This window comes from Podarcis filfolensis (genome assembly GCF_964270895.1).
Source record: "Podarcis filfolensis genome assembly, chromosome: 1".
NCBI lineage: Eukaryota > Metazoa > Chordata > Lepidosauria > Squamata > Lacertidae > Podarcis > Podarcis filfolensis.
The window spans coordinates 10,454,434-10,478,808 of NC_139604.1; the positions used below are offsets into that span (position 1 = coordinate 10,454,434).

At 45.7% G+C, this 24,375-nt stretch overlaps 1 protein-coding gene and 1 long non-coding RNA gene across 2 annotated transcripts in view; one reads left to right on the plus strand and one right to left on the minus strand.

Annotated features, from left to right (window-relative positions):
* CDK15 (cyclin dependent kinase 15) overlaps window positions 1-24,375 on the minus strand; it is a 59,286-nt gene that overhangs the window by 15,133 nt on the left and 19,778 nt on the right. The window contains 3 exon segments of the mRNA XM_083631257.1: window positions 5,086-5,134; window positions 20,529-20,592; window positions 22,161-22,254. Of these exon segments, the coding sequence (XP_083487383.1) occupies window positions 5,086-5,134; window positions 20,529-20,592; window positions 22,161-22,254 (207 nt within the window).
* LOC310743685 lies at window positions 1,021-24,043 on the plus strand. Its single transcript, XR_014539167.1, has 3 exons — window positions 1,021-2,598; window positions 23,513-23,745; window positions 23,789-24,043. It is a non-coding gene; the product is annotated as an uncharacterized lncRNA (long non-coding RNA).

A 24,375-nucleotide genomic window follows, 5' to 3' on the forward strand; every position in this document is an offset into this window, starting at 1 on the left:
CCGTTTACCTTCCCGCTGGAGTGGTACCTATTTATCTACTTGCACTTTGATGTGCTTTCAAACTGCTAGGTTGGCAGGAGCAGGGACCAAGCAACAGGAGCTCACACCGTCCCAGGGATTCGAACCGCCGACCTTCTGATCAGCAAGTCCTAGGCTCGGTGGTTTAACCCACAGCGCCACCCACGTCCCTTTGGGCGAAGGTATAGACAGAGAAATTTGTGTGTTAACAACTCAGCCACAGAATTATGCCAGTTAAAGGTATATAAATGGGTCAATACATTTTGCATCTCCTCCAAATTTATTCCAAGTTAGGGACCTAACTGCTGGAGAATGCTTTAGACTCGTTTCCAGAGAAAGCTCCCCCCCCTCCTCCAAAGCCATCCATTGTGAAGCAAAATCACTACTTTGCAAGCAAAGGATTTAAATGCATGGGAAGGACCAATAGCAGACTAATGCAATGCATATTGCTTTTGTTACCATTAAATTTTGGCTTGAAATTGCAATGGTCATACTTGGGTCCAGTCCAACATTGTCCCCACTCACCCAAAACCTAAGAATAAATGTATACATTTGATTGAACAGCCAGGATTCTTTCCAAGCTGCACACAATTCTTTTACTAAATTTCTGGTTATGAAATGAAGACCCAGACCAAAAAGTATAATGTTCTGGTAGGAATAGACTATACTGAGTACTCTGAAGGTAAAGATCAATGAGGGTAGTGATAGGTTATCCAAGCTCTCCTTAATAAGTGGGTGACAAACAGCTTGTTTTGCTTTGAGTCAAATGCTGAACTTAGGAAATTGATTACATCACTGGGGGGAATGATGAGGTAGGAAAGGCACAAGAACTTGGGGGTAGGGGAGTTGAGGGACACGGGTGGCGCTGTGGGTTAAACCACAGAGCCTAGGACTTGCCGATCAGAAGGTCGGCGGTTCGAATCCCCGCGACGGGGTGAGCAGTTTCAAAGCACATCAAAGTGCAAGTAGATAAATAGGTACCACTCTGGCGAGAAGGTAAATGGCGTTTCTGTGCGCTGCTCTGGTTCACCAGAAGCAGCTTAGACATGCTGGCCACATGACCCAGAAGCTGTACGCCGGCTCCCTCGGCCAATAAAGCGAGATGAGCACCGCAACCCCAGAGTCGTCCACGACTGGACCTGATGGTCAGGGGTCCCTTTACCTTTACCTTTAGGGAAGTTGAATGATGGTTGAATAGGAGATGGCAGACTTAATACTTAATACCCCAAGTAAAATCTCTACACCAGAGTGAGGACACATACTAGTAAGGGTTTGTAGATAGAGACAACCACTTATGTTAAATCAGTTGGTGCCCTTTAACTGAAAAGGATATTCCTGAAACAGCTGCCTTGCTCCTTGCAATGAGAGGGCCAGTCCTGGCCAACACACAAGTACATGCAACTCCAAATAATCCTGCAAGAGAGTTGAGGCATTTATCTGTCTACCAAAGCCGAGCCAAAGCTTCCCTGGGGAGGCTTATAAGGGAGCAAAGTCACCCTGGGTTGGGTTTTTTGGCACGGGGCGGAGTGGAGGGGCAAACCTGTGAAATTTGTGACATGTTCCATTAACTTTGCCAGAAAAGTTAAGCATGGAAACTTGGTTGTGTCATTGTGGCATTAAAAGGGCAGTGGGGTGTTTTTAACCGCCCCGTTAATCACTTCATCATACGCGAAGAATGTTCTTCAGATGCTCCATAGATCTGACATCAGAACGTTTTATTATATAAGCGCTCTGACTTCCTAGCTGAAACACTGTTGAGCCACTGCCATTCCGTGTGGACAGACCAATGGTCTGATGTAAATCACTTTCATGTCACAAAGTTGTGCGGTTCCCCTCTCTACTCCCCACAGCTATGTCTGGGCGGGCGGGCGGGGGACTTCAATGCCAAGTGGCTGACTCCTGGGAAACATGACAGTTTGGAGTGTTGGAAGCAAAACAGAAGAAGAAGGAGAAAACGCCGGCAAGCAAACAAAAACAGTGCCCTGAGTTTTATAGCATTTAATTTGCTTGCTTATTCAGAGCGTCAGGTGGCCTGTTAGAGCCCCGGCTGCTGTGTCTCTCCTCACACCCTCCCCAGCCGGGCATTTCCCTTCCAAATGACATCACGCCGCTGGGATCTGCTCACTTTCATTCTCAGCCTGGAGCCCCAACCAAAACATACCCATAAAACGAACTGGGCTCGGAGCGTGAATATCTCATGTCAGCTGCCAACGCCTTTTGAGGAGAGGGGAGGTGGGGGGGGGCGAAAAGAAGCGGGAGCCATTTACACGCACAGAACTGAGGGCCAAATTCTACCAGAACTGCAATGGAGTGCAGATAGGAATGCCTTATTACTGAGGTTCCATCTGCCCTATACAGTGGTACCTCAGGTTACATACGCTTCAGGTTACAGACTCCGCTAACCCAGAAATAGTGCTTCAGGTTAAGAACTTTGCTTCAGGATGAGAACAGTAATCATGCTCTGGCGGCGTGGCAGCAGTGGGAGGCTCCATTAGCTAAAGTGGTGCTTCAGGTTAAGAACAGTTTCAGGTTAAGTACGGACCTCCGGAACGAATTAAGTACTTAACCCGAGGTACCACTGTACATTCAAAGCAGCATCATGCAGCGCTACAATTCCCAGAGTCTGCTGGGGCATTTGGACGCCTTTTGGCATCAGGCAAAAAAAAAATGTTCCTCTTAAACTAGGCCTTTGGTTGATTGACATCCAATGCCCTTTTAAAATGTGTTGGGAGGGAGGGTTATTGGGTTGTTTCCATTTTTATTTAATGTATTTTGTGTTTTTATCTTGTGAACCACCCTGAGATCTGTGGGTATAGGATGATGTACAAATTTTAACAACAACGCCACTTTTTAGTTTTCTGTGGGCAACGCTTTGCCCCACCTGCCCTGGGAATACACCTCAGTTTGGGATCTCTCTCTCTCTTTTAAATAATTTTTTATTGGAATTTTATTTACAACATAACATAAACCCCCACTCCCCAATACACAAATCCACCCTCATTAAACGTGAACATAACATACAATAAGCATAACATACAACAATACAAACAACCAAATAAAAGACTTCCTTTATCCTGTATCTGGCCTCCTTATTTACTTCTTATAAACTGTTTCCTTTATGAATAATTATTAAGATTATGAATAACTATAACTTAAATATCCACAAAGTCTCCTGCAGACATTAATCAAAACAAGTCCAGGTATGTATTTTAGGGCACTGTTTTGTGATGTATTCTCTGCATTTCCCCCATGCTTTTTGAAACCCTTGTCTAGTGTGATATCTAATTGCCTCCGTTAATCTAGCCAGTTCAACATATTCTAACAGTTTGTCTTGCCATTCCTTTTTGGTTGGCGGTTTCTTTTTTTCCAGTTTTTAGCAATTAGGATCCTTGCCACTCCTGTGGCATAGAGGGATATTTTCTGATGTTCTCATGAACCCGGTGCTTTTATGCGTGTCTACATACTTGCGCATGCATATGGGACACGGGTGGCGCTGTGGGTTAAACCACAGAGCCTAGGACTTGCCGATCAGAAGGTTGGCGGTTTGAATCCCCGCAACGGGGTGAGCTCCCGTTGCTTGGTCCCTGCTCCTGCCAACCTAGCAGTTCGAAAGCATGCCAGTGCAAGTAGATAAATAGGTACCGCTCCAGCGGGAAGGTAAACGGCGTTTCTGTGCGCTGCTCTGGTTCGCCAGAAGCGGCTTAGTCATGCTGGCCACATGACCTGGAAGCTGTACGCTGGCTCCCTCGGCCAATAAAGTGAGATGAGCGCCGCAACCCCAGAGTCAGTCACGACTGGACCTACTGGTCAGGGGTCCCTTTACCTTACATACTTGCACAAAAGGTAGAAACATGTGGGGGGTGTAAATCAAGGCTGGCTCCGCTCTTCAACTGTCCAACAAACATGGGTGAAAGTTCATGGTTGGGCATGAAAAAAAGACAGACATCCCTGGAACTGAGCGGTCCCTGACCAAGCAGCAAGGTCCCAATGCACAAGGCTAAAGGAAGTTCCCATGTCCAGACACACAGCCTGGAACCTAGGAAGTTGCCTTGATATGAGTCAGTCCATTGGCCCATCTACTTGAGGTTCGTCCACACTGACTGGCAGGATTTTGTGCAGAAGTTTTGTTTGCAAACTATTGTCAACAAACGGGACGCGGGTGGAGCTGTGGGTTCAACCACAAAGCCTAGGACTTGCCGATCAGAAGGTCGGCGGTTTGAATCCCCATGACGGGGTGAGCTCCCGTTGCTCGGTCCCTGCTCTTGCCAACCTAGCAGTTTGAAAGCACGTCAAAGTGCAAGTAGATAAATAGGTACCACTCCGGCGGGAAGGTAAACGGCGCTTCCGTGTGCTGCTCTGGTTTGCCAGAAGCGGCTTAGTCATGCTGGCCGCATGACCCAGAAGCTGTACGCTGGCTCCCTCGGCCAATAAAGCGAGATGAGCGCCGAGATGAGAGTCGGTCACGACTGGACCTAATGGTCAGGGGTCCCTTTACCTTTTTTATTGTCAACACTAATATATATATATATATATATATATATATATATATATATATTGCTGAGCCTGCACTAAAGTTCAATGCAGTTATCCCTACTTCAGAGTAGGCATGGAGGCTCCTTATCCTTTCATTCGGAGCTCAGGAAGAACCCAGCTCATCACAGAGACCCTGTCTGATAGCAGTTATCACAGAATTGTAGAGTTGGAAAGGAACTTGAGGGTCATCCCAGCCATCTGCAATGCAGGAATTTCTGACCCCAACCCCTTGAGATGTGTGTATTTAGTAAGCATTGGGCAAGCTGGTAAGTATTTCAGCCTGGGTTTTTACAGAGTGACTACTATAAGCTCAGAGACCTCTTGCTTCATACTGATGACTTGTCATGAAATGGTTCACTTGCGGCTGCTTAGGTAGTTCATGCAAATAGCCCAATAACGATGCCTTTTTCTGCTGCTTCCATAGACTACATTGGAGTTGCCTTATTCTGACTCCAAGTCTGGAGTTAAAAGCTTGCAGATAAAAACAAACAGACCCTAAGGGAAAGCATGATAACGCTGTCATAGGTAGTTTACCTGCCACAGATCATTCCGAGCCTCCGAGGGTTGCTGGCGAAGAACCTCTCTGGAAAGTTAATATGCAATCAGCAGATTAAACAAAACCCAAGGAAACAGTCCAAACCATGCACTTAGCTTTTCAAATCCTGCTATAAAATTTGCTGTTGGTGTATTTATAAAGCTACATTGCTTCTATAAAGCGTGAGTACTGGTATAAAGCGATTCTGTAGAGCTCTTTACCCATTTGCTAAAGAATATAGGCACCAACGCTTGAATTTTCTTTTTTTCTTTTTTTTTTAAGAATACAGATTCTGCAACCTGGACTCCCAAATTCCGCAACTGAAACAGGGTATGTGGGTACAAGTGACTGGGTTGGGATTGCCGAAATAGTGGAAGGCAGACAGGGAGATGTAACAGGAGCCATGAAAACCAGCTGATATGTTATGTGCGACCATCTGTTTTCTCACATGACCTGCTACAACTATACAGGGAGGCACAAAATCCGCAATCTGTCACTGCCTTACAGTGTCTCATTGAAGAGATACAACTTTTCCTAGATTAAAATAGGCAGGAGTCTTACACCCTCTCTTTTTCTTGGCCATTGCTCTGTCCTCTGTCCTAAATAACTGGAGTCTCACCCACCCGCTTATCCTTTTGGCACTGCTCCTGTGGACTAGATACACCACTCAGAGATTTTAAAAATACTTCACAGGGTTGTTGAGCTCCCTGGGAGAAAAATATGGCATATAAATGAACAATAAGTAAATAATCAGTAATAAAATACAGTGGTACCTCGGGTTACATATGCTTCAGGTTACATACACTTCAGGTTACAGACTCCACTAATCCAGAAATAGTGCTTCAGGTTAAGAACTTTGCTTCAGGATGAGAACAGAAATCGTGCTCCGGCGGCGCGGCAGCAGCAGGAGGCCCCATTAGCTAAAGTGGTGCTTCAGGTTAAGAACAGTTTCAGGTTAAGTACGGACCTCTGGAACGAATCAAATACTTAACCTGAGGTACCACTGTACAGTAATATTAAGTGTTTTTGTATACCAGTTAGAAATTTAAAAATCTTAAGTGGTTTAGAAATTCTGATCAAGAGATGTCATGTTATCCTGGGCTAGACATTACCCTTGCCATCGGTTATCAACATCTTTGCGGTGAGTTTCGTGCACACTCAAACACGCTCACACACGGCGCTCTATTACAACTCAAAGTGTCAATCAAAGGGTATCATGGTGAGTTTCCCTGTCAGCAATCCACATCAATGGCCGTTGCCGCGATAGAGAGGAGAATTCACAGTGTGTAACAACACTTAGGCAGGCTTTAAAGACTTTCCTAGACAATTTGAAAAGGATTCTTTTCCCTAAACCACACTTGCGCTAACCTCAATCCAGTACCAGCGGAAAACATTCCACTTCTGTATTATGCTACTGTGGATAACCTTGCTGATACTGTTTGTTCTCCACCGGTCCAGTCAGTCAGGGCAAACACTGGGGAGGAGGTGGAAAGCCTTCAAAGAACTTCTCCACCCCACCCCAAGGCCCACAAAAATAGCCTTTGGGTGAAGGGTGGCATAGGAATTTCATGAGTAAATAAATAAATAGTCTCCTTGCCTTTGTCAGTATTTACAATATATAGGTAAAAGGTAAAGGACTCCTGGATGGCTAAGTCCAGCCAAAGGCGACTATGGGGTTGTGGCGCTCATCTCTCTTTCAGGCTGAGGGAGCCGGTGTTTGTCCACAGACAGCTTTCTGGGTCATGTGGCCAGCATGACTAAACCACTTCTGGCACAACAGGACATGGTTACGGAAACCAGAGCGCACTGAAACGCCATTTACCTTCCCGCCGCAGCAGTACCTATTTATCTACTTGCACTGGTGTGATTTCAAACTGCTAGGTTGGCAGAAGCTGGGACAGAGCAATGGGAGTTCACCCCATGGTGAGGATTCGAACAGCTGAGCTTCTCATGGGCAAGCCCAAGAGGCTCAGTGGTTTAGACCCCAGCACCACCCGCGTCCCTTTACTTTTTACAATTTATAAATAATTGCAATAAATAAACTGTTGGTTTCCCTCCCCAAGCGTATCTGGGTGTTTCTGCACTCCATTCAAGCCAAGGCTGGCCCAAGACATTTTGCCACCTGAGGACCCCCTCTCCACATACTGAAGCCAGTTGGACTGGCAGCTGAATTGTCCTTCCGTCTTGGCAACGTTGACGTCCTCCACTTCACCTGAAGGCATCAGGCTAACTTAGGGGGCACACACACCAAGCTACATGGCACACCTATCTCTCTGTCCTCTGACATCTCACAAACCCCAGCATCCACAGTCTCACTTTACCTAATAGCCTTGATTCATATTTTCACCACTCTGGATTCTTGCTAAAAAATATTTTTTTAAAAAAGCCTAAGAGAGGTGTTAATAATTGTCACCATGCCCATGCCTTTCTATAATTTCAGTGCCAATAAACATGCTGATTTGCAGTATACGAACATGTGTGTATGAGGGGAGGAGGGACAAGAGAGAACTGGTACTTTGATTACAATGACAACAAGATTCCCTTGGAGCTGTCTAATGTAATTGAAGTAGCTCTTTCGTAACCGCCAGAATGCAAGACGCTGTGACTACTGATTAGAGATAAGTGATAAAAATAATAATTCCCAGACTGGGTGGATGACTTAAAGCTGTAAGTTGAAAATTACTGATATGAAAGCACATCACACCTCTGGCATTTGTAAATATTCGCTGGAATGGGGCGGAGGTGTGCCGATAGCTCCCTCTCTGTGTGTGTGAAGCATGGATCTTCAACGGGTAAGGTCCATTACTGACAACTCCTGACCTAGGATTAAAAGAAGAGTCATGTAAGGTCGCTGAGCATCACAGTGCTCAGGGAGATGGCCAAACCCATAGATATCTATCTAATCTGCCAATTGTTCAGGAAATAGTTGTTGCATGTTAGGCACAGGTGTCTGGTAGGGTGTTTGGTCTGATGGACATTTGGTGGCATGGGCTCCTATCCCCGTTTGCATTGGGGAACCTTGAAAAGAAACCCCTCTGCATTTCTAGCTATCTTGCATGTTACTTGCCCTTCTTTCCTGTGGGGCAGGGTCTGCGTAGGCATAGCATAGCATAACAGAGGCAGGGACCCTGAACTTAATCTTGAGGGACTTGGTGCAAGATGCAAGTGTTGTTGAGCCAATTGGGAGCAGTGACCATAGTGCTTTTAAACAAAACGCGGGTGGCGCTGTGGGTTAAACCACAGAGCCTAGGACTTGCCGATCAGAAGGTCGGTGGTTCAAATCCCCGCGACGGGGTGAGCTCCCGTTGCTCAGTCCCTGCTCCTGCCAACCTAGCAGTTCAAAAGCACGTCAAAGTGCAAGTAGATAAATAGGTACCACTCCAGCGGGAAGGTAAACGGCGTTTCCGTGCGCTGCTCTGGTTTGTCAGAAGCTGCTTAGTCATGCTGGCCACATATTTTTAGCAATTTCACATTTGAGTTATATGAAAACTCTCAGGTGGATACCATATGAACCTGGAAGCTGTAAGCTGGCTCCCTTGGCCAATAAAGCGAGATGAGCGCCGCAACCCCAGAGTCAGTTGTGACTGGACCAAATGGTCAGGGGTCCCTTTACCTTTACCTTACATGTAAACAGCCACTTGTCAAGAAACCCCAACATGGTCAGATTTGACTTCAAAAGAGGAAACTTCTCAAAAATTAGGGGATAAGTTAAAAAGGAAATTGAAAGGTAAAGTCAGGAGGGTTAAATCATTCCAAAATATGTGAGAGCTGTTTAAAGAACAATATTAGAAGCTCAAGTGGAATGTATAAATGCAGATCAGGAAAGGCACCACAAGAGTCAAGAGCGGTGATGGCCAAAACGGTGTAGTCCCAAAACAGCTGGAGGGCCAAGTTTGGCCATCACTGGTCAAGAGGATGCCATCGTGGTTAGCTAGCAGAGTCAAAGAAACTATCAGAGGCAAGAAGTCTTCCTTTGAAAAATTAAAAAGACAAAAAAAGAACAGAAATTTTGGCAGAAGATGTGCAAGCAGACAGAAAGGCACGCTAAAAAAATATATTGAGGAATACATTGCTAAAAGCATTAAGATCAACAACAAGAAACTCTGTAAAAAATTAGTAGCAGGGAGGCAGTTGGGCCCTGGATGAGGAGAGAGTCAAAGGTATGCTAAAGGAAGATAAGGAGACTGCAGAGAATCTAAACAATTTATTTACATCTGTCTTCACAATGGATGATATAGGGCAGATCTCAGTGTCTGAACTAACTCTTGCAGGAAGGGAGTTTGAGAAACCTAGGAAGATAGTAGTGAGGAGAGACGAAGTTCTAGGCCTAATAGAAAAAATAAAAACTGACAAATCACCAGGTTCATATGGTATCCACCTGAGAGTTCTCATATAACTCAAATGTGAAATTGCTAAAAATATGTGACTTGTCCGTAAGCTCATTTTCCATGCCCAAGGACTAGAAAATAACCAAAGCAACACCTATTCTTAAAAGGGGATTGGGGAGGGTTCCTTAATAAGAAACTTGGGGGGAATGTATTGTTAAAGATAAAAGTAACCAAGTAGAAAAACAATGACAAACCTAGACAGCGTCTTAAAAAGCAGAGACATCACCTTGCCAACAAAGGTCCGTATAGTTAAAGCTATGGTTTTCCCAGTAGTGATGTATGGAAGTGTAAGCTGAACCATAAAGAAGGTTAATCGCCGAAGAATTGATGCTTTTGAATTATGGTGTTGGAGGAGACTCTTGAGATTCCCATGGACTGCAAGAAGATCAAACCTATGCATTCTTAAGGAAATCAGCCCTGAGTGCTCACTGGAAGGACAGATCCTGAAGCTGAGGCTCCAGTACTTTGGCCACCTCATGAGAAGAGAAGACTCCCTGGAAAAGACCCTGATGCTGGGAAAGATGGGGGGCACAAGGAGAAGGGGACGACAAAGGACGAGATGGTTGAATAGTGTTCTTGAAGCTACCAGCATGAGTTTGACCAAACTGTGGGAGGCAGTGGAAGACAGAGGTGCCTGGCGTGCTCTGGTCCATGGGGTCACGAGGAGTCGGACACGACTAAACGACTAAACAACAACAAAAATATATGAGAACAAGCCTTGCTGAAGCAAAGTCAGCATGGTTTCTGCAAGGGCCAGTCCTTTCTCATGAACCTTTAAGAGTTCCTTGAGACTGTCAATCAGCATACAGAGGTGATCAGTTTGACATTGTGTACTTGAATGCCTTAAGCACCATCTGAACCCAATGGAATTCAAACAGCCCACCTATTCTCAGGATTGCAGATGCAAACATTTACACACCAGGTGACAGATCCAAAGTCTTGCAGTAGCATTGGGAGCGATTACCTGGCTACGCATTTACACTGATCTGCCTATCTGTCTGTCACATTTATAGCCCAACCTTCCATCAAGGTGAGCCTGCCATTTGTCAAATCCGCAAAGCTGCTGGATGTGAGTTGGGATTGATCTGATTTATGGCTTGGGTGCATGTTTGAGCAATCACTTGGCTGCTTCGGTGCTGAGTGTCAAACGCTGCATGGCTCTATTAAGTCCACATATATTGCGTGAACTCCCTTAATCAGATCCTGTTTACATAGCACAAACTTGGCTAATTTTTGCCTTAAGAAGGACTGTGTAAGGAGATTAGAGTTGGCATACAATGACTTGCCCAACAATGGGTTTCATGGCTGAGTGGGAAGGGAACTGACCCTGAATTTCCCACATCTGAACTTTGAACTATTTATCTTAAATTACAGAGGCTGAAGGCACTCTCGGTTTGTCAGTGCAGAAGACGACTCTGCCAATAAGAGTTCCTTCAGGCCATGGTGCAGACAGCAAACTCCCTTGTTGATCCACACACACACACAGCAGCTATGATTACTTTTAGATCTAAGAGCTCCTATGACAAGGAAGATTTGCCTTCATTTTAGAATTCTGTTTCTTTCAGCCCCGTAGAGATTTATTTTTTTAAAGGAATCAACCAAACTGGGAAAGGGAAGAAAAAGCTTTCAAAATACTAAAATACACATTCCAGATCTTGGACGTCATTTATCGAACAAATGCATTCTGTTGTTTGGCAAGACTGCGCTTCTTGTTTCTTGCTTCCATCTGCTGGCAGAAAGTGAAAAAGCAAGAAATAAAATAAAAAGAAAGCTCCTGTGCTTTAGAGTAAGGGACAGGGTCTTCCCATTTTCCGAAGGCTGTTTCCAGACACGGTATATATTCAAACCATGCCTGCAAATGGACATTTTGCAGGCAGAGTTTTGAATGCATATGAAGTCTGCATGTGGACTTCAGAGGCGTACTCTCACATTGCCCATCAACTGAGCAGCGCTGAGAATAAGCCCTTTTGAAAGATGAGGAAAGATGAAGAGGTAGAATCAGTTATGATTCAACGGGCACAAGATGTAGGTCCCAACATTATGATGGAAGATTGGGAAAAATTATGGAAAACTGACTTAGAATTTACAGATTGTTCCCTATTGAAGGAGAATTACATGAGGATGATGTACAGATGGTACACAACACCAGTGCAGTTACGGAAAATGTACAAAACTAGTTCAAATATATGTTGGAAGTGTAAGGAAAAGGAGGGGACATTATATCATATGTGGTGGGATTGTAAGGTAATTAAAAAAATTTGGGAAATGATATACAACAAATTGAAGAAAATGTTCCATTTAACATTTGTTTAAAAACCTGAAGCATTTTTATTAGGGATTGTAGGGAAAGATCTGCCAAAAAAGCTGAAAAACATCTTCATGTATGTGACAACGGCCGCGAGAGTTTTAATAGCACAAGGATGGAAGACTGAAGAAACCCCAACTAAAGAATCATGGCAAGAAAAATTGATGGACTATGCAGAACTGGCAAAACTGACATACAAGCTATGGGACAAGGATAACTGTGACTTTGAAGATGAATGGGAACCCTTTACAAAGTATTTGAAGATGCAGCAAAGTGAACTGGACTCCTCGGCTGGTTTTGAATAAACATTCACAAACTTTTTATTGATAATAATCAGCTAAATAGTTTGAGGATCTATACAACTGTGTAACATGCAGAAAACAGCATTTTTAGAGAAATGAAAGACTGGAACTGAGAGATAAAGAGTACCCAAGTGGTTCACGTGAGACACTGACCAGGTCTATGAAGCCTCATCATACCCCAGAACCAGAGTACGTCCTGGTTTGTTTGTTTTTAGTATGGGTGACCTTTGCTTCTAGAATGTACAGTATATGCAATGGTTCTGGGGGGAAAATACCAAGAAAATAAAATTAAAAATGAATGTGCTGCCACATCGATTCAAAATGAAAAAAAGCAGTGCTTAGAGGCAAGGCAGTCCCCTGTGGGGATGCAGGTTTCAGTGTGATGCAGATTTTAAACTAAGTGACCCCCAAACCCCTCAACGCAGCAGGAAGCAATTTCATTTTGGCTAGAGCTGTCCTGTCATCCCTAATCCTTTCCTATCCTTGAACTCAGGATGTATCTAGAGTCTAACTGCCTCATTCTAACATATCTAGAAAAAGATCAGGCTGCTGGCCTTTAGGTGCACAAGCGGAATTGAGAGAGGATTTACATGTCTTGCTTTTCAGCATGGTGAAACAAACACAGCAGTAGATTAATGCGAGGATTTAAGCTCACCCAGCGTGAGGTGGGGGGTGGGGTGGGGGTAGCATTGTATTAAAGGAGTTTACAACTTCCTCGTTGGAAGCAGCAAAATAAGACAGCCCAACCAATTGAACAGGCACAAGGCAAAACTCTTGCTAAAGCATTAGCAGCAGGTAGGCGGAGGAACCAGAGACCAAATTGCGAACATGTGCTGGATTATGGAGAAAGCTAGAGAGTTCCAGAAAGACATCTACTTCTGCTTCATTGACTATGCAAAAGCCTTTGACTGTGTCGACTACAGCAAACTATGGCAAGTTCTTAAAGAAATGGGAGTTTCACGCTGGGGATCGGGGCGGTGGGGGAGGCAGAGGACATTTTCCACTGCCCCTTCCCTTGTTTTGGAGTTACCGGGGGCGGGGGGGGGGGCGTCAGAGGGATCTTTGCACGCCAAAGCCTGTCTTTGCATACAGGAGAAGTCCCTAACCCACTGAGGGTTTGAGACCCGTTGGCTACCCTCACCTGGTTTAGCTGGCCAGTTGAAGTTGTTCCTGGGCTGTGGCCACCGTCACATGCTGACAGCTTCTAGGAGCCACAGGTGGGAGCCGAGTGTAGGGTGGGGAATAATAATAATAATAATAATAATAATAATAATTTGTTATTTATACCCCACCCATCTGGCTGGGTCCCCCCAGCCACTCTGGGCGGCTTCCAACAAAACACTAAAATACAATAACCTACTGAACATTAAAAGCTTCCCTAAACAGGGCTGCCTTTAGATGTCTTCTAAAAGTTTGGTAGTTATTTTTCTCTTTGACATCTGGTGGGAGGGCATTCCACAGGGCGGGTGTGTCCGGGCAGAACGACAGAGGTGGAGACGCTCCTTCAGGTATACTGGACTGAGGCCGTTTAGGGCTTTAAAGGTCAGCACCAACATTTTGAATTGTGTTTGGAAACGTACTGAGAGCCAGTGTAGGCCTTTCAAGACCGGTGTTATATGGTCTCGGCTGCCGCTCCCAGTCACCAGTCTAGCTGCCGCATTCTGGATTAGTTGTAGTTTCCGGGTCACCTTCAAAGGTAGCCCTACGTAGAGCGTATTGCAGTAGTCCAAGCAGGAGATAACTAGAGCATGCACTACTCTGGCGAGACAGTCTGCAGGCAGGTAGGGTCTCAGCCTACGTACCAGATGGAGCTGATAAACAGCCGCCCTGGACACAAATTTGACCTGTGCCTCCATGGACAGCTGTGAGTCCAGAATGACTCCCAGGCTGCGCACCTGGTCCTTCAGGGGCACAGTTACCCCATTCAGGACCAGGAAGTCCTTCACACCCACCCGCCTCCTGTCCCCCCAAAACAGCACTTCTGTCTTGTCAGGATTCAACCTCAATCTGTTAGCCGCCATCCATCCTCCAACCGCCTCCAGACCCAAAGGTGGACAAACTACCCCAGAAGGAGCACGATGTGTCCCTCCACCAGAGGTGCTACTACTCGTCTCCTAACACCACATACACTCCAAATTTTATATATAAAACTGCCTGCGGAACTACTTCACACAATGTGCAGCGGATGTGCTTTAAATGTATGGATCTCCCCAACCAATCAAAGGAGGAAGGAAAACTGGCAGGTTTTGCCACTGTGTTGATTTCAGTGTAGGGGCTGTGCTCAGTTCCTTTTTGGGTGAGCAAAAGTGTAACACTGTGTGCTGGACCCGGGGGGGGGGGTTACCGAGAGGCATGGTCAAAGTCCGGTCCTGGGTCAAGGATCTGGAGACTGTCCACCAAGGGCGAAGCGGGGTCCAAAGCAAGAAGCCGGGCATGGTCGGGAACTCCGGAAGAACAGGTCTGGGTGCTGGCAGAAACAGGTTTCCAACGACGTTGCTCCCGCAACCTGGGACTGGGCTGACTGGCCTTTATCTCCTCTGAGGCCAGGGGTGGTCCCAGCCCACAGGTGACCCGCCTCTCCTGGCCTTAAGGCGAGCACTCCTCCTGAGAGAACTTAGTTCCCTCCGCCTCTCTGCCCTGAGCCTCTGCAGCTCAGGAGAGGCTGGAGGGTTACTGGACCCAGGGGCAGCTTCACCTTCCCCTGACAGGGCTGGGAGAGGCGCACCTGCAGGCAATGGGTTCTCACTCACCTCCGGAGCCAGAGCGGATTCAGCTGGTGTCTGCTCCTGAGGATCCGGCACAGGTGCAGGCCCTTCAGATTCAAGCCCCTGCTCAGCCGGCCCTGGAGGCGGGGACTCCTGTGCAGGCTGGGACTCCTCAGGTTCAGCTTCTGAATCAGATTCCCAGGCCATCACACACTGTATCTGCCATGTGTCTCAGGGAATGAACTTAAAACCAGTGAATTTGGAAACATCTCTGTCAATGATTCACTTGGTCTTACGGCATTTTATAGCCCAGGTCAGGTTAATACTGAGCAGCAGTTGATCTTGTGTAAATGTGCCAACCACCACGTAGAAAGGGACGATAGCTTGAGAGTATCAAGTGGTGACTAATTGAGAACAGTAGGGGTGAAAGCAGAGAATCCAATCTTAAATCGTGCATTTATATTGCTCTTGCCAAGCGGAGTCTTTGTTCTCAGTAGCCTTTGGAGCATAATGTTCTCCATACTGTGAACACAGCACGTAAGTGTACACTTGAATGTGAAATAACTGTTTTGCAAGGCAGCTGTCAAGGAACTCTATTGATAACGCTGCTCTGGAACGCAGGAGATGCCGGCTAATTAAACCATGATTGATACTCACTGCCTGGGCAGATTTATACATTCATCAAACCGGCAAAGCCTTCAAGTGATGGGAGTGGTGGACATGTCGCCCTGAATTAGGCATGAATTCAGCATTAGACAGCATCTTAAAAAGCAGAGACATCACCTTGTCAACAAAGGTCCGTATAGTTAAAGCTATGGTTTTCCCAGTAGTGATGTATGGAAGTGAGAGCTGGACCATAAAGAAGGCTGATCGCCGAAGAATGGATGCTTTTGAATTATGGTCCTGGAGGAGACTCTTGAGAGTCCCATGGACTGCAAGAAGATCAAACCGATCCATTCTGAAGGAAATCAGCCCAGAGTGCTCACTGGAAGGACAGATCCTGAAGCTGAGGCTCCAAGACTTTGGCCACCTCATGAGAAGAGAAGACTCCCTGGGAAAGACCCTGATGTTGGGAAAGATGGAGGGCACAAGGAGAAGGGGACGACAGAGGACGAGATGGTTGGACAGTGTTCTCGAAGCTGCCAGCATGAGTTTGACCAAACTGCGGGAGGCAGTAGAAGACAGGAGTGCCTGGTGTGCTCTGGTCCATGGGGTCACGAAGAGTTGGACAGGACTAAACGACTAAACAACAACAACAACAAAGGTCCCATGGGATCACCTTATTGTGTCCAATTCACAAGCTTCTACCTCTATGTATTAGTGGGGATGGGGAACACCTGCATCTCCACCATATAACAACTCTCACCTGTCCACTCACCTGTGCACCTACAACACAGGTGGGCAGCCCATGGCCCCAACCTCATTTTATGTAGCATCTGGCAACTCATGAACCTGCCCCATTCCCTCCATCCCATCAGAGTGCCTTCCTTCCTATCTGTGGTTTTTCTTGGCTTTTTAAAAGTTTTCCCTTTCTTTCTACATCGTTTCAGAACAATTGGAATGTACAGTGTTTTATTTGACATTCCGAAAAACAACAACACACATTTCCCCTTTGCTTTTTTCCTGGTTATATGGCTTGGGAGGAAAAAAAATCCCCTACCCAGATGTTGGGGTAGGTTTATGCCATGTGTGTATAAAGCACACTGAAGTCAGAAAAAAATTACTTTCACTTGCTTTCCAGAACTGTATTATTCTGCTGTATTAAAAAAAAAATTAAAAATCAGCAACCCAGGTCATGTCTCTCAGACCCACAAGATTTTGTGGTCTTTTAAAAAGCTTGTTATTCAGACATTTAGATCATTCCCATCTATAGAACTCATCAAGGTCTCTCTTAAAAACAACAACGAATATGAGCAACTCTCACCACAGCAGTGACTATCCATCACTGGTAAACATTTCGCTTACCAAAAAGAAAAAATTGTTCCTTATTTCTTTTGTAGTGATGTGCTCTCTCGTCCCAGTGTCAGAATGTGCATCTTCTCCAATTTTGTTTTAAAGTACTTCGCTGGAGTAAGTACAGCTACCCCGGCTAGCAAACTTACTTGCCCTTCGCACCCCCGGTTATTATGTGGGGAAGATGGGATGCCGACCCTTACGTCTGCAGAGGAAGGCGACACATTCTCATTTCACGCCAGTTTGATTAATGAGACTCGGCTAATTGTGTGAAAAATTCCAGACCTTTACAATGCAAGTTTGGGTTATTGTTTAGCCAATCACGGCTAGCATGTGAAAATAAGGAGATGTTTAGTTTCCGAGCACTGGAGCCAGAGAAAGGGCAGTTTGGAGCAAGTCACAGAACAACACCCACTTCTTTGAAGAGATGTTACTATGCTCTGCTAAACCTGCAAACCTCTGGCTGAAAGCATTCTCTCCCCCCCCCCATCATCACAATTCTTGCTACTCCTGGTTTTCAAACAGATCTTGCTCCCTCCTCAATCTCTGCAAGTGCAAATAAGAGGCACACCAGCTAACACGCAGATGGATGGATTTCACATTTCAGGCTTTTAAATATTTCACTTTTACAGAGATATATATATATATTTCCAAAAGAATGATCCTGCTGAGAGTTAGAGAATTGGTGTTGATCATTTCCCAACCCCAGCCCTCTCTGGCACCTGGGTATAGTGCTCTGAAAGATATCCCACGAGAAAACATTAAACAAAAAAAGAGGAGGGGGGAAGGAAAGGAAAACCAGGAGGTGGGGGGGGGGGAGCCTTCTTTTCAAAGCGCACTTCTCAATCTGCCCACATCAAAATAAGAGACAACTGGCCCTTTGAAGTTCAGGACACAGAAGTCTCACCCAGTCTGCATGGGAATAAAAGAAACTTGCTTTATAAATCACATGTGCGGCTGTGCATGCGCGCTCTCTCTCTCTCTCTCTCTCTCTCGCTCACATTCTCTCTCACACACGCTTCTTGCCTTGCCCACATCTAAATCAGAGACAGAAAGGCAGAGGGGACCCTCCAGCCCATCTCTAGAAAAATTGAACAAAACAGTGGTACCTCGGTTTACGAACTTAATCCGTTCCGGAAGTACATTCTCAAACAGAAGCCGTTCTTAAACTGAGGCTCGCTTTCCCTAATGAGGCCTCCCGCTGCTGGTGCCCTTCCACCGTTCTGATTCCATTCTTAGACCGAGGTAAAGTTCTCAAACTGGGACACTATTTCCGATTTTGCGGAGTTTGTAAACTGAATCGTTCTTAAACCGGACTGTTCTTAAACTGAGGGTACCACTGTATAGGGATGTGGGTGGTGCTGTGGGTTAAACCACAGAGCCTAGGATTTGCCGATCAGAAGGTTGGCGGTTCGAATCCCCGCGACGGGGCGAGCTCCCGTTGCTCGGTCCCTGCTCCTGCCAACCTAGCATTTCGAAAGCATGTCAAAGTGCAAGTAGATAAATAGGTACCGCTCCGGCGGGAAGGTAAACGGCATTTCCGTGCGCTGCTCTGGTTTCGCCAGAAGCGGCTTAGTCATGCTGGCCACATGACCCAGAAGCTGTACGCTGGCTCCCTTGGCCAATAAAGCGAGATGAGCGCCTCAACCCCAGAGTCGGCCACGACCGGACCTAATGGTCAGGGGTCCCTTTACCTTTACCTTTACCAGTGGCGTAGCATGGGGGTGCAGGGGGGGGCTGGCCGCACCGGGCGCAACATCTGGGGGTTAGGGCAAATCCATGGGTTAGGGGGCGCAAATCCATGGGTTAGGGGGCGCAAATTACTTGCCTTGCCCCGGGTGCTGACAACCCACGCTACACCACTGACCTTTACCACTGTATAGCCACAATCTGTTTTATAGCACCAAAGACAAAATATAATACCAGCCAGTGTATTTCAAATTTGACAAGCCAACATGATTAGCATACACAGGGATCTCTTTAGGCTGATCAGAGATCATGTCACTGTTCAGTCTGTGGCCTCCACCTGTCTCCACCTCTTGCAGACTCTGAGGAAGGACTTTGATGTACATGTACAGTGTCTAGCACAATGGCTGCATGGCTGACGAAAGGGGCAGACGGCACATATCCATCCTGCTGGTGCTGCCCCCCACCTACAGATTTCCCTAGCCTGTGCTGTCCCACACTGCCACCATGTGGCAATGCACCCGAAGGCCTGCCATACCGAGTGGAAAAAAAGAAAGACGGAACGAACAGTAGAGGTGAGCTTCGGAAGGCTGCTTATGCAGGGCCATGGGCGTAGCCAGGGGGGCAGGGGGGGCAGCTGCCCCCCTTAAATTAAGAAATAAATAAAAATACATAGCAAACTAAGGTTCTGCCCCCCCAACAAAAATCCTGGCTACGCCCATGCGCAGAGCACATTTTAAACACCTTTCAATCACCTGGGAAATGGCTGTTTCCCCCTCTCAGAGCTACAATTCCAAACACCCTCATCCTCAGGTTTTTTGGGTGGAAATGGAGCCCTGAGTGCGAATTCCTGCAGGAAGGTAACAGAGTGGACTGAGAGGCAGAAGAAAACCAAAGAAGGAGGTTTCTGACAAACAGCAAAGGAGCTTTGAGGGAAAGGATGTTTAAAAAAGGAATGGTAGAAGACACCCGGGGAGCCCAGAAATGTAGGAGAGGAGGAAGGGGGAATTGGGCCAGAGAGGAGTCCAAGGGTGGGGACAGAAGTAGAAAGCTTAGAAAAGGGAAGCAGAAAAAAGAGAGTAAAATACATGATTAAGTAGAGGGACAGAGGAAACCAGGAGCATAAGAGAGAAAGGAAATAATGTAGGATATGCTGGAAGCCGCCCACAGTGGCTGGGGCAGCCCAGTCAGATGGGTGGGGTACTTATCATCATCATCATCATCATCATCATCATCATCATCATCATTACAGAAAAGAGAGGGCAACCAGGGAACCAGGCAGAGGGCCTTCTCGGTAGTGGCGCCCACCCTGTGGAATGCCCTCCCATCAGATGTCAAAGAGATTAACAACTACTTGACATTTAGAAGACATCTTCAGGGAAGTTTTTAATGTGTGACATTTTAATGTATTTTTAATCTTTGTTGAAAGCTGCCCAGAGTAGCTGGGGAAACCCAGCCAGATGGGCGGGGTACAAACAATAAATTATTATTATTATATTATTATAACCAGAGAGAATAGCCAGAAGGGAGAAAGCCTATAACTTCCATAGCGTTATTCATCAGTCATAGTATTATCAATCTTTCTCTGGTTCTTGCTTAACACTGAACTGTTTTATGGATGAGCCAAAAGCTCTTAAAAGTGTTGCCACCTTCAGGATTGTGGGACGTGAGTGGCGCTGTGGGTTAAACCACAGAGCCTAGGACTTGCTGATCAGAAGGTCGGCAGTTCGAATCCCCGTGACGGGGTGAGCTCCCGTTGCTCGGTCCCTGCTCCTGCCAACCTAGCAGTTCGAAAGCACGTCAAAGTGCAAGTAGATAAATAGGTACCGCTCCAGCGGGAAGGTAAACGGCGTTTCCATGAGCTGCTCTGGTTCACCAGAAGCGGCTTGGTCATGCTGGCCACATGACCCGGAAGCTGTACGCCGGCTCCCTCGGCCAATAAAGTGAGATGAGCGCCGCAACCCCAGAGTCGGTCACGACTAGACCTAATGGTCAGGGGTCCCTTTACCTTTACCTTCAGGATGCAACCATGGATTTTGCTCATATGAAAATCAGCTTCAAATAGCATTTGTGGCATATTTGCCATCTGAAGAGAGATCATACCTGGCTTATAAAGCGGAAGCCTGGAAACCCCTGGCCATGTTCTTTCGGTTGGGACTCCCAGTACCTGCATAAAGCAAGAGACAAACCAGAAACAAAAGAACAACTCAGCACACACCCAATGTCTTTTCCAAATACATGTATGCAGACTAGATTCTACTCTCGGTTTTGCTCCTGGAAAAGGGTGCCCAGCAAGGTTTTCTTACGAGGATGTAGCCGGGAATACAAATGTGCTTTCGCGACTGCAAAGACAGGTGCCATTTCAAATATATCAGCAGCAGTCAGGATCATGGTACCGTCTTTTTTTTACAGCCAAGGTGCTCCCCTAGAGACCAGGATTGCATTGATGAGCGACTCCTGATGGTAGTAGCTCCCCCCAAATGATAGGCATTCCGAAGCCGTACACTGGCTGCGATGGAGATCCCTGCTGCTTTGAGATGAAAAGGAATAGATAGCAAACGAATCTTCTGACAGGTGTTCAAAAAACCCATCCGGGGCACAATTCAAAGACATTCTGGGCCTCAAGTACGCTGTATCCTGATGAGGTGGTCTGAGTCCACCTTAGGATTCTGCCCGCAAGCAAACAAATCTGTGCCAACGAAAATGTGATACGTCCTCCCCACCAAAGCAAGCTTTTTGTTACTGGCTGAGTGAGAGATGCTTCTAAATCCTTATTTGCCTTTGCAATTGGAGCAGCTACATAGCTCTGTTTTAAAAGCATCAGAAAATGCTAATAATGAAATGAGTATTCATCGTATCACACTTTCTCTTTTCGACTGGTATCTTTTGAAATTTTGAGTTCACAAAAAACAACAACCCCAAACGTATAGATTTCCCCCTTCTGCTTTGTGGCGAATTTGTGGTTCCAAACTTGAACCAATTCACAAGCAAAGCTCAAACTGATTCAAAACTTGTGATTCAGACCAATACTTTGAAGAGTTTGCTTAGCAAATGCTAAGGATTTTCAAAATTAATATTTATCCTATCAGTTTCTTTTGAGCATTTACACCAAGCATAGGCAAACTCGGCCCTCCAGATGTTTTGGGACTACAAGTCCCATCATCCCTGACCACTGGTCCTGTGAGCTAGGGATGATGGGAGTTGTAGTCCCAAAACATCTGGAGGGCCGAGTTTGCCTATGCCTGCGGTATGCCGTACCATTGAGTACCACCACAAAAAAGCACTGCTCCTATTCCCAACACAGGGCTGCAGCTTTCGATACTCTTCCCCAAAAAAAACCAAAACGCACACACAAGAGAATGCTGTTTTACACGACACAAAGAAATACAAGAGTTTAACAAGAGGGAACAGAAAGTGCAGCAACTCCATTTTTGTGTGCCTCCTTCAACCTGCTATCCGTTTAATTGGCTTTAAATTTTTGATGAGACAAGAGAGGCATCAAAGGGAAGTCACTTTGATTTATCTTAGTGTTTGTGGGGAAATTGCCAAATATAGACCAGCCTATTGGATACAACCCCAAACTTAACACACTGGGAGTGAGTGAGACTTTCAATCAAATTGCCTTTTTTCTGTTGCATCCATCATTGGGACTAGATAGATAGATGGATAGAAGCTGACCCTTTTGAGATGCTAATGATCTTTGTTCCAGTTTCCCAGATGTATCATTATACTTACCACCCAGATCTTCTCCAACTGTTCAAAGGTGTTGCAAACCCCTGGAAACAGAGGCTGACCCTGAAGCATCTCAGCAAATATGCAGCCTGCACCCCTGGAGAAAAGGCATACATTCTCTTCACTCACTCAGCCTCACACCGCGGATATTAAATACACAGATAAATATGCCCAAGTCCAGATCTAGGTGGAAGAAAACCACATGCACTACATCCTCAGTTACACTTTCTATTCAAAGTAAGAAGTAAAGTGTTTCCCAAAAACATCAAACCCTCTCGCCTGATTTGGACATTCAATGGATCTCCCAATTAAAGACCGTTGCTAAATAGGATTGCTCAATATGGTTTGAGCAGTGGGGTGCCCAGCTCTTTGCTGCTCCCAACACACGCACCACGTTGAGCTCCTAATCAGAATCACTTCTCCAAAGCTGCTATATTGGTCATTGGGGCGGGCAGGAGGGAGACAGGTGCAATGCAACTACAGTGGTACCTCGGGTTACATATGCTTCAGGTTACATGCGCTTCAGGTTACAGACTCTGCTAACCCAGAAATAGTACCTTGGGTTAAGAGCTTTGTTTGGATGAGAACAGAAATCGTGCTCCAGCGGCATGGCAGCAGCAGGAGGCTCCATTAGCTAAAGTGGTGCTTCAGGTTAAGAACAGTTTCGGGTTAAGAACGGACCTCTGGAACGAATTAAGTACTTAACCAGAGGTACCTGTACCTGTATTTTTCGCTCCATAAGACTCACCTAGTTTTTAGAGGGGGAAAGAGGGAAAGCCCCATTTTTTGGGGGGTCAGCTCACAGTTTTGCAGCTTCTTTTGCAAAGGGGAAAAGCCCCATTTTTTTGAGGATCAGTTCAAAGTTGTTGAGCTTACTTTGCAAAGGGGAAAAATCCTGTTTTTATGGGGTGCAACTCACAGTTCTGCAGCTTCTTTAGGAAAGGAAAGGGAGCCGTTTCTACAGTTTCCATTAGCAATGTCTAGGCAACACGATGACCATGTACATACGCAATAGACATTCTTTATAGAATTCCTTCAAACCATAACAAGTACAAAATGAAATCTTTAGTCTCAAAGTCTATGAAAATCTTTAAATGAAGCGAGGTACCAGACTTTGTACGATGAAAGACAAGCTGTGAAGCTATGTATATTCAGCAAATATGATGTCCAACACTGAACAGTGATTCCGGATATTGACTACTGTTTTGTAGAATTCTTTGTCAGCGTGGTGGGAGGATATAGAATTGCTTCATAAACCAAAACCCATCTTATTTCAAATGAATGTATGTAAATGAAAATATCAAATGCTGTGGAACAGTGCTCATGTAATAATGTAGCCTACAGTTTCCAGACAGATAATCTAATCAGCCAGTCACATGTCACTGGGGGAAGAAACAGCCTCCATCTGCAGAACATTCAACAATGGAGGCCTGGGCAAGGGGGCGAGGCCGGAATGGGAGCCAGCGATCGACCACACATCCGCTCCATAAGACGCACAGACATTTTCCCTTACTTTTTAGGAAGAAAAAAGTGTGTCTTATGGAGCGAAAAATACGGTATATGAGCAGCTTCCGGGAATAGGGAGGGGGTGGTGTCAGTCCAGAAAATGGCACCTCCTTCACGCATCCCAGTTTCTGGGATGGCACTGGCCGAGGCTGCAGTACAGGTTTCTCCCATATGCCCCTGGCCGTATCATGTTTCAGTGGTGACCTGGGCAGGAGCTACTCTGCAATGGCTCCCACTCAGTGAGCATAATGCAAGAAAGGACCTGCCATCAGAGGTCAAGGAGATAAATAGCTATACAACTTTTAGAAGACACCTGAAGGCAGCCCTGTATCAGGAATTTTTAATGTTTGATGTTTTATGATGTTTTCATATGTGTTGGAAGCTGCCCAGAGTGGCTGGGGCAACCCAGTCAGATAGGCAGGGTATAAATAAAATAAAATAAAATAAAATAAAATAAAATAAAATAATAAAACAAAACAAAACAAAACAAAACAAAACAAAACAAAACAAAACAGATAATAATTACAGGGCTTTTTTTCAGCCAGAACTTGCTGAAACTCAGTTTCTAGCTCCTCTCAGGTGGACAAGGTGAACAAGGTGTTAATGGTGAGTTCCGCACCTCTTTTCCTAGAAAAAAATAGCACTGACAGGTCTTAAATAACTAAAATGGACAGGAACTAATCATGAGCAGAAGTGATCACCTGCACTGTTT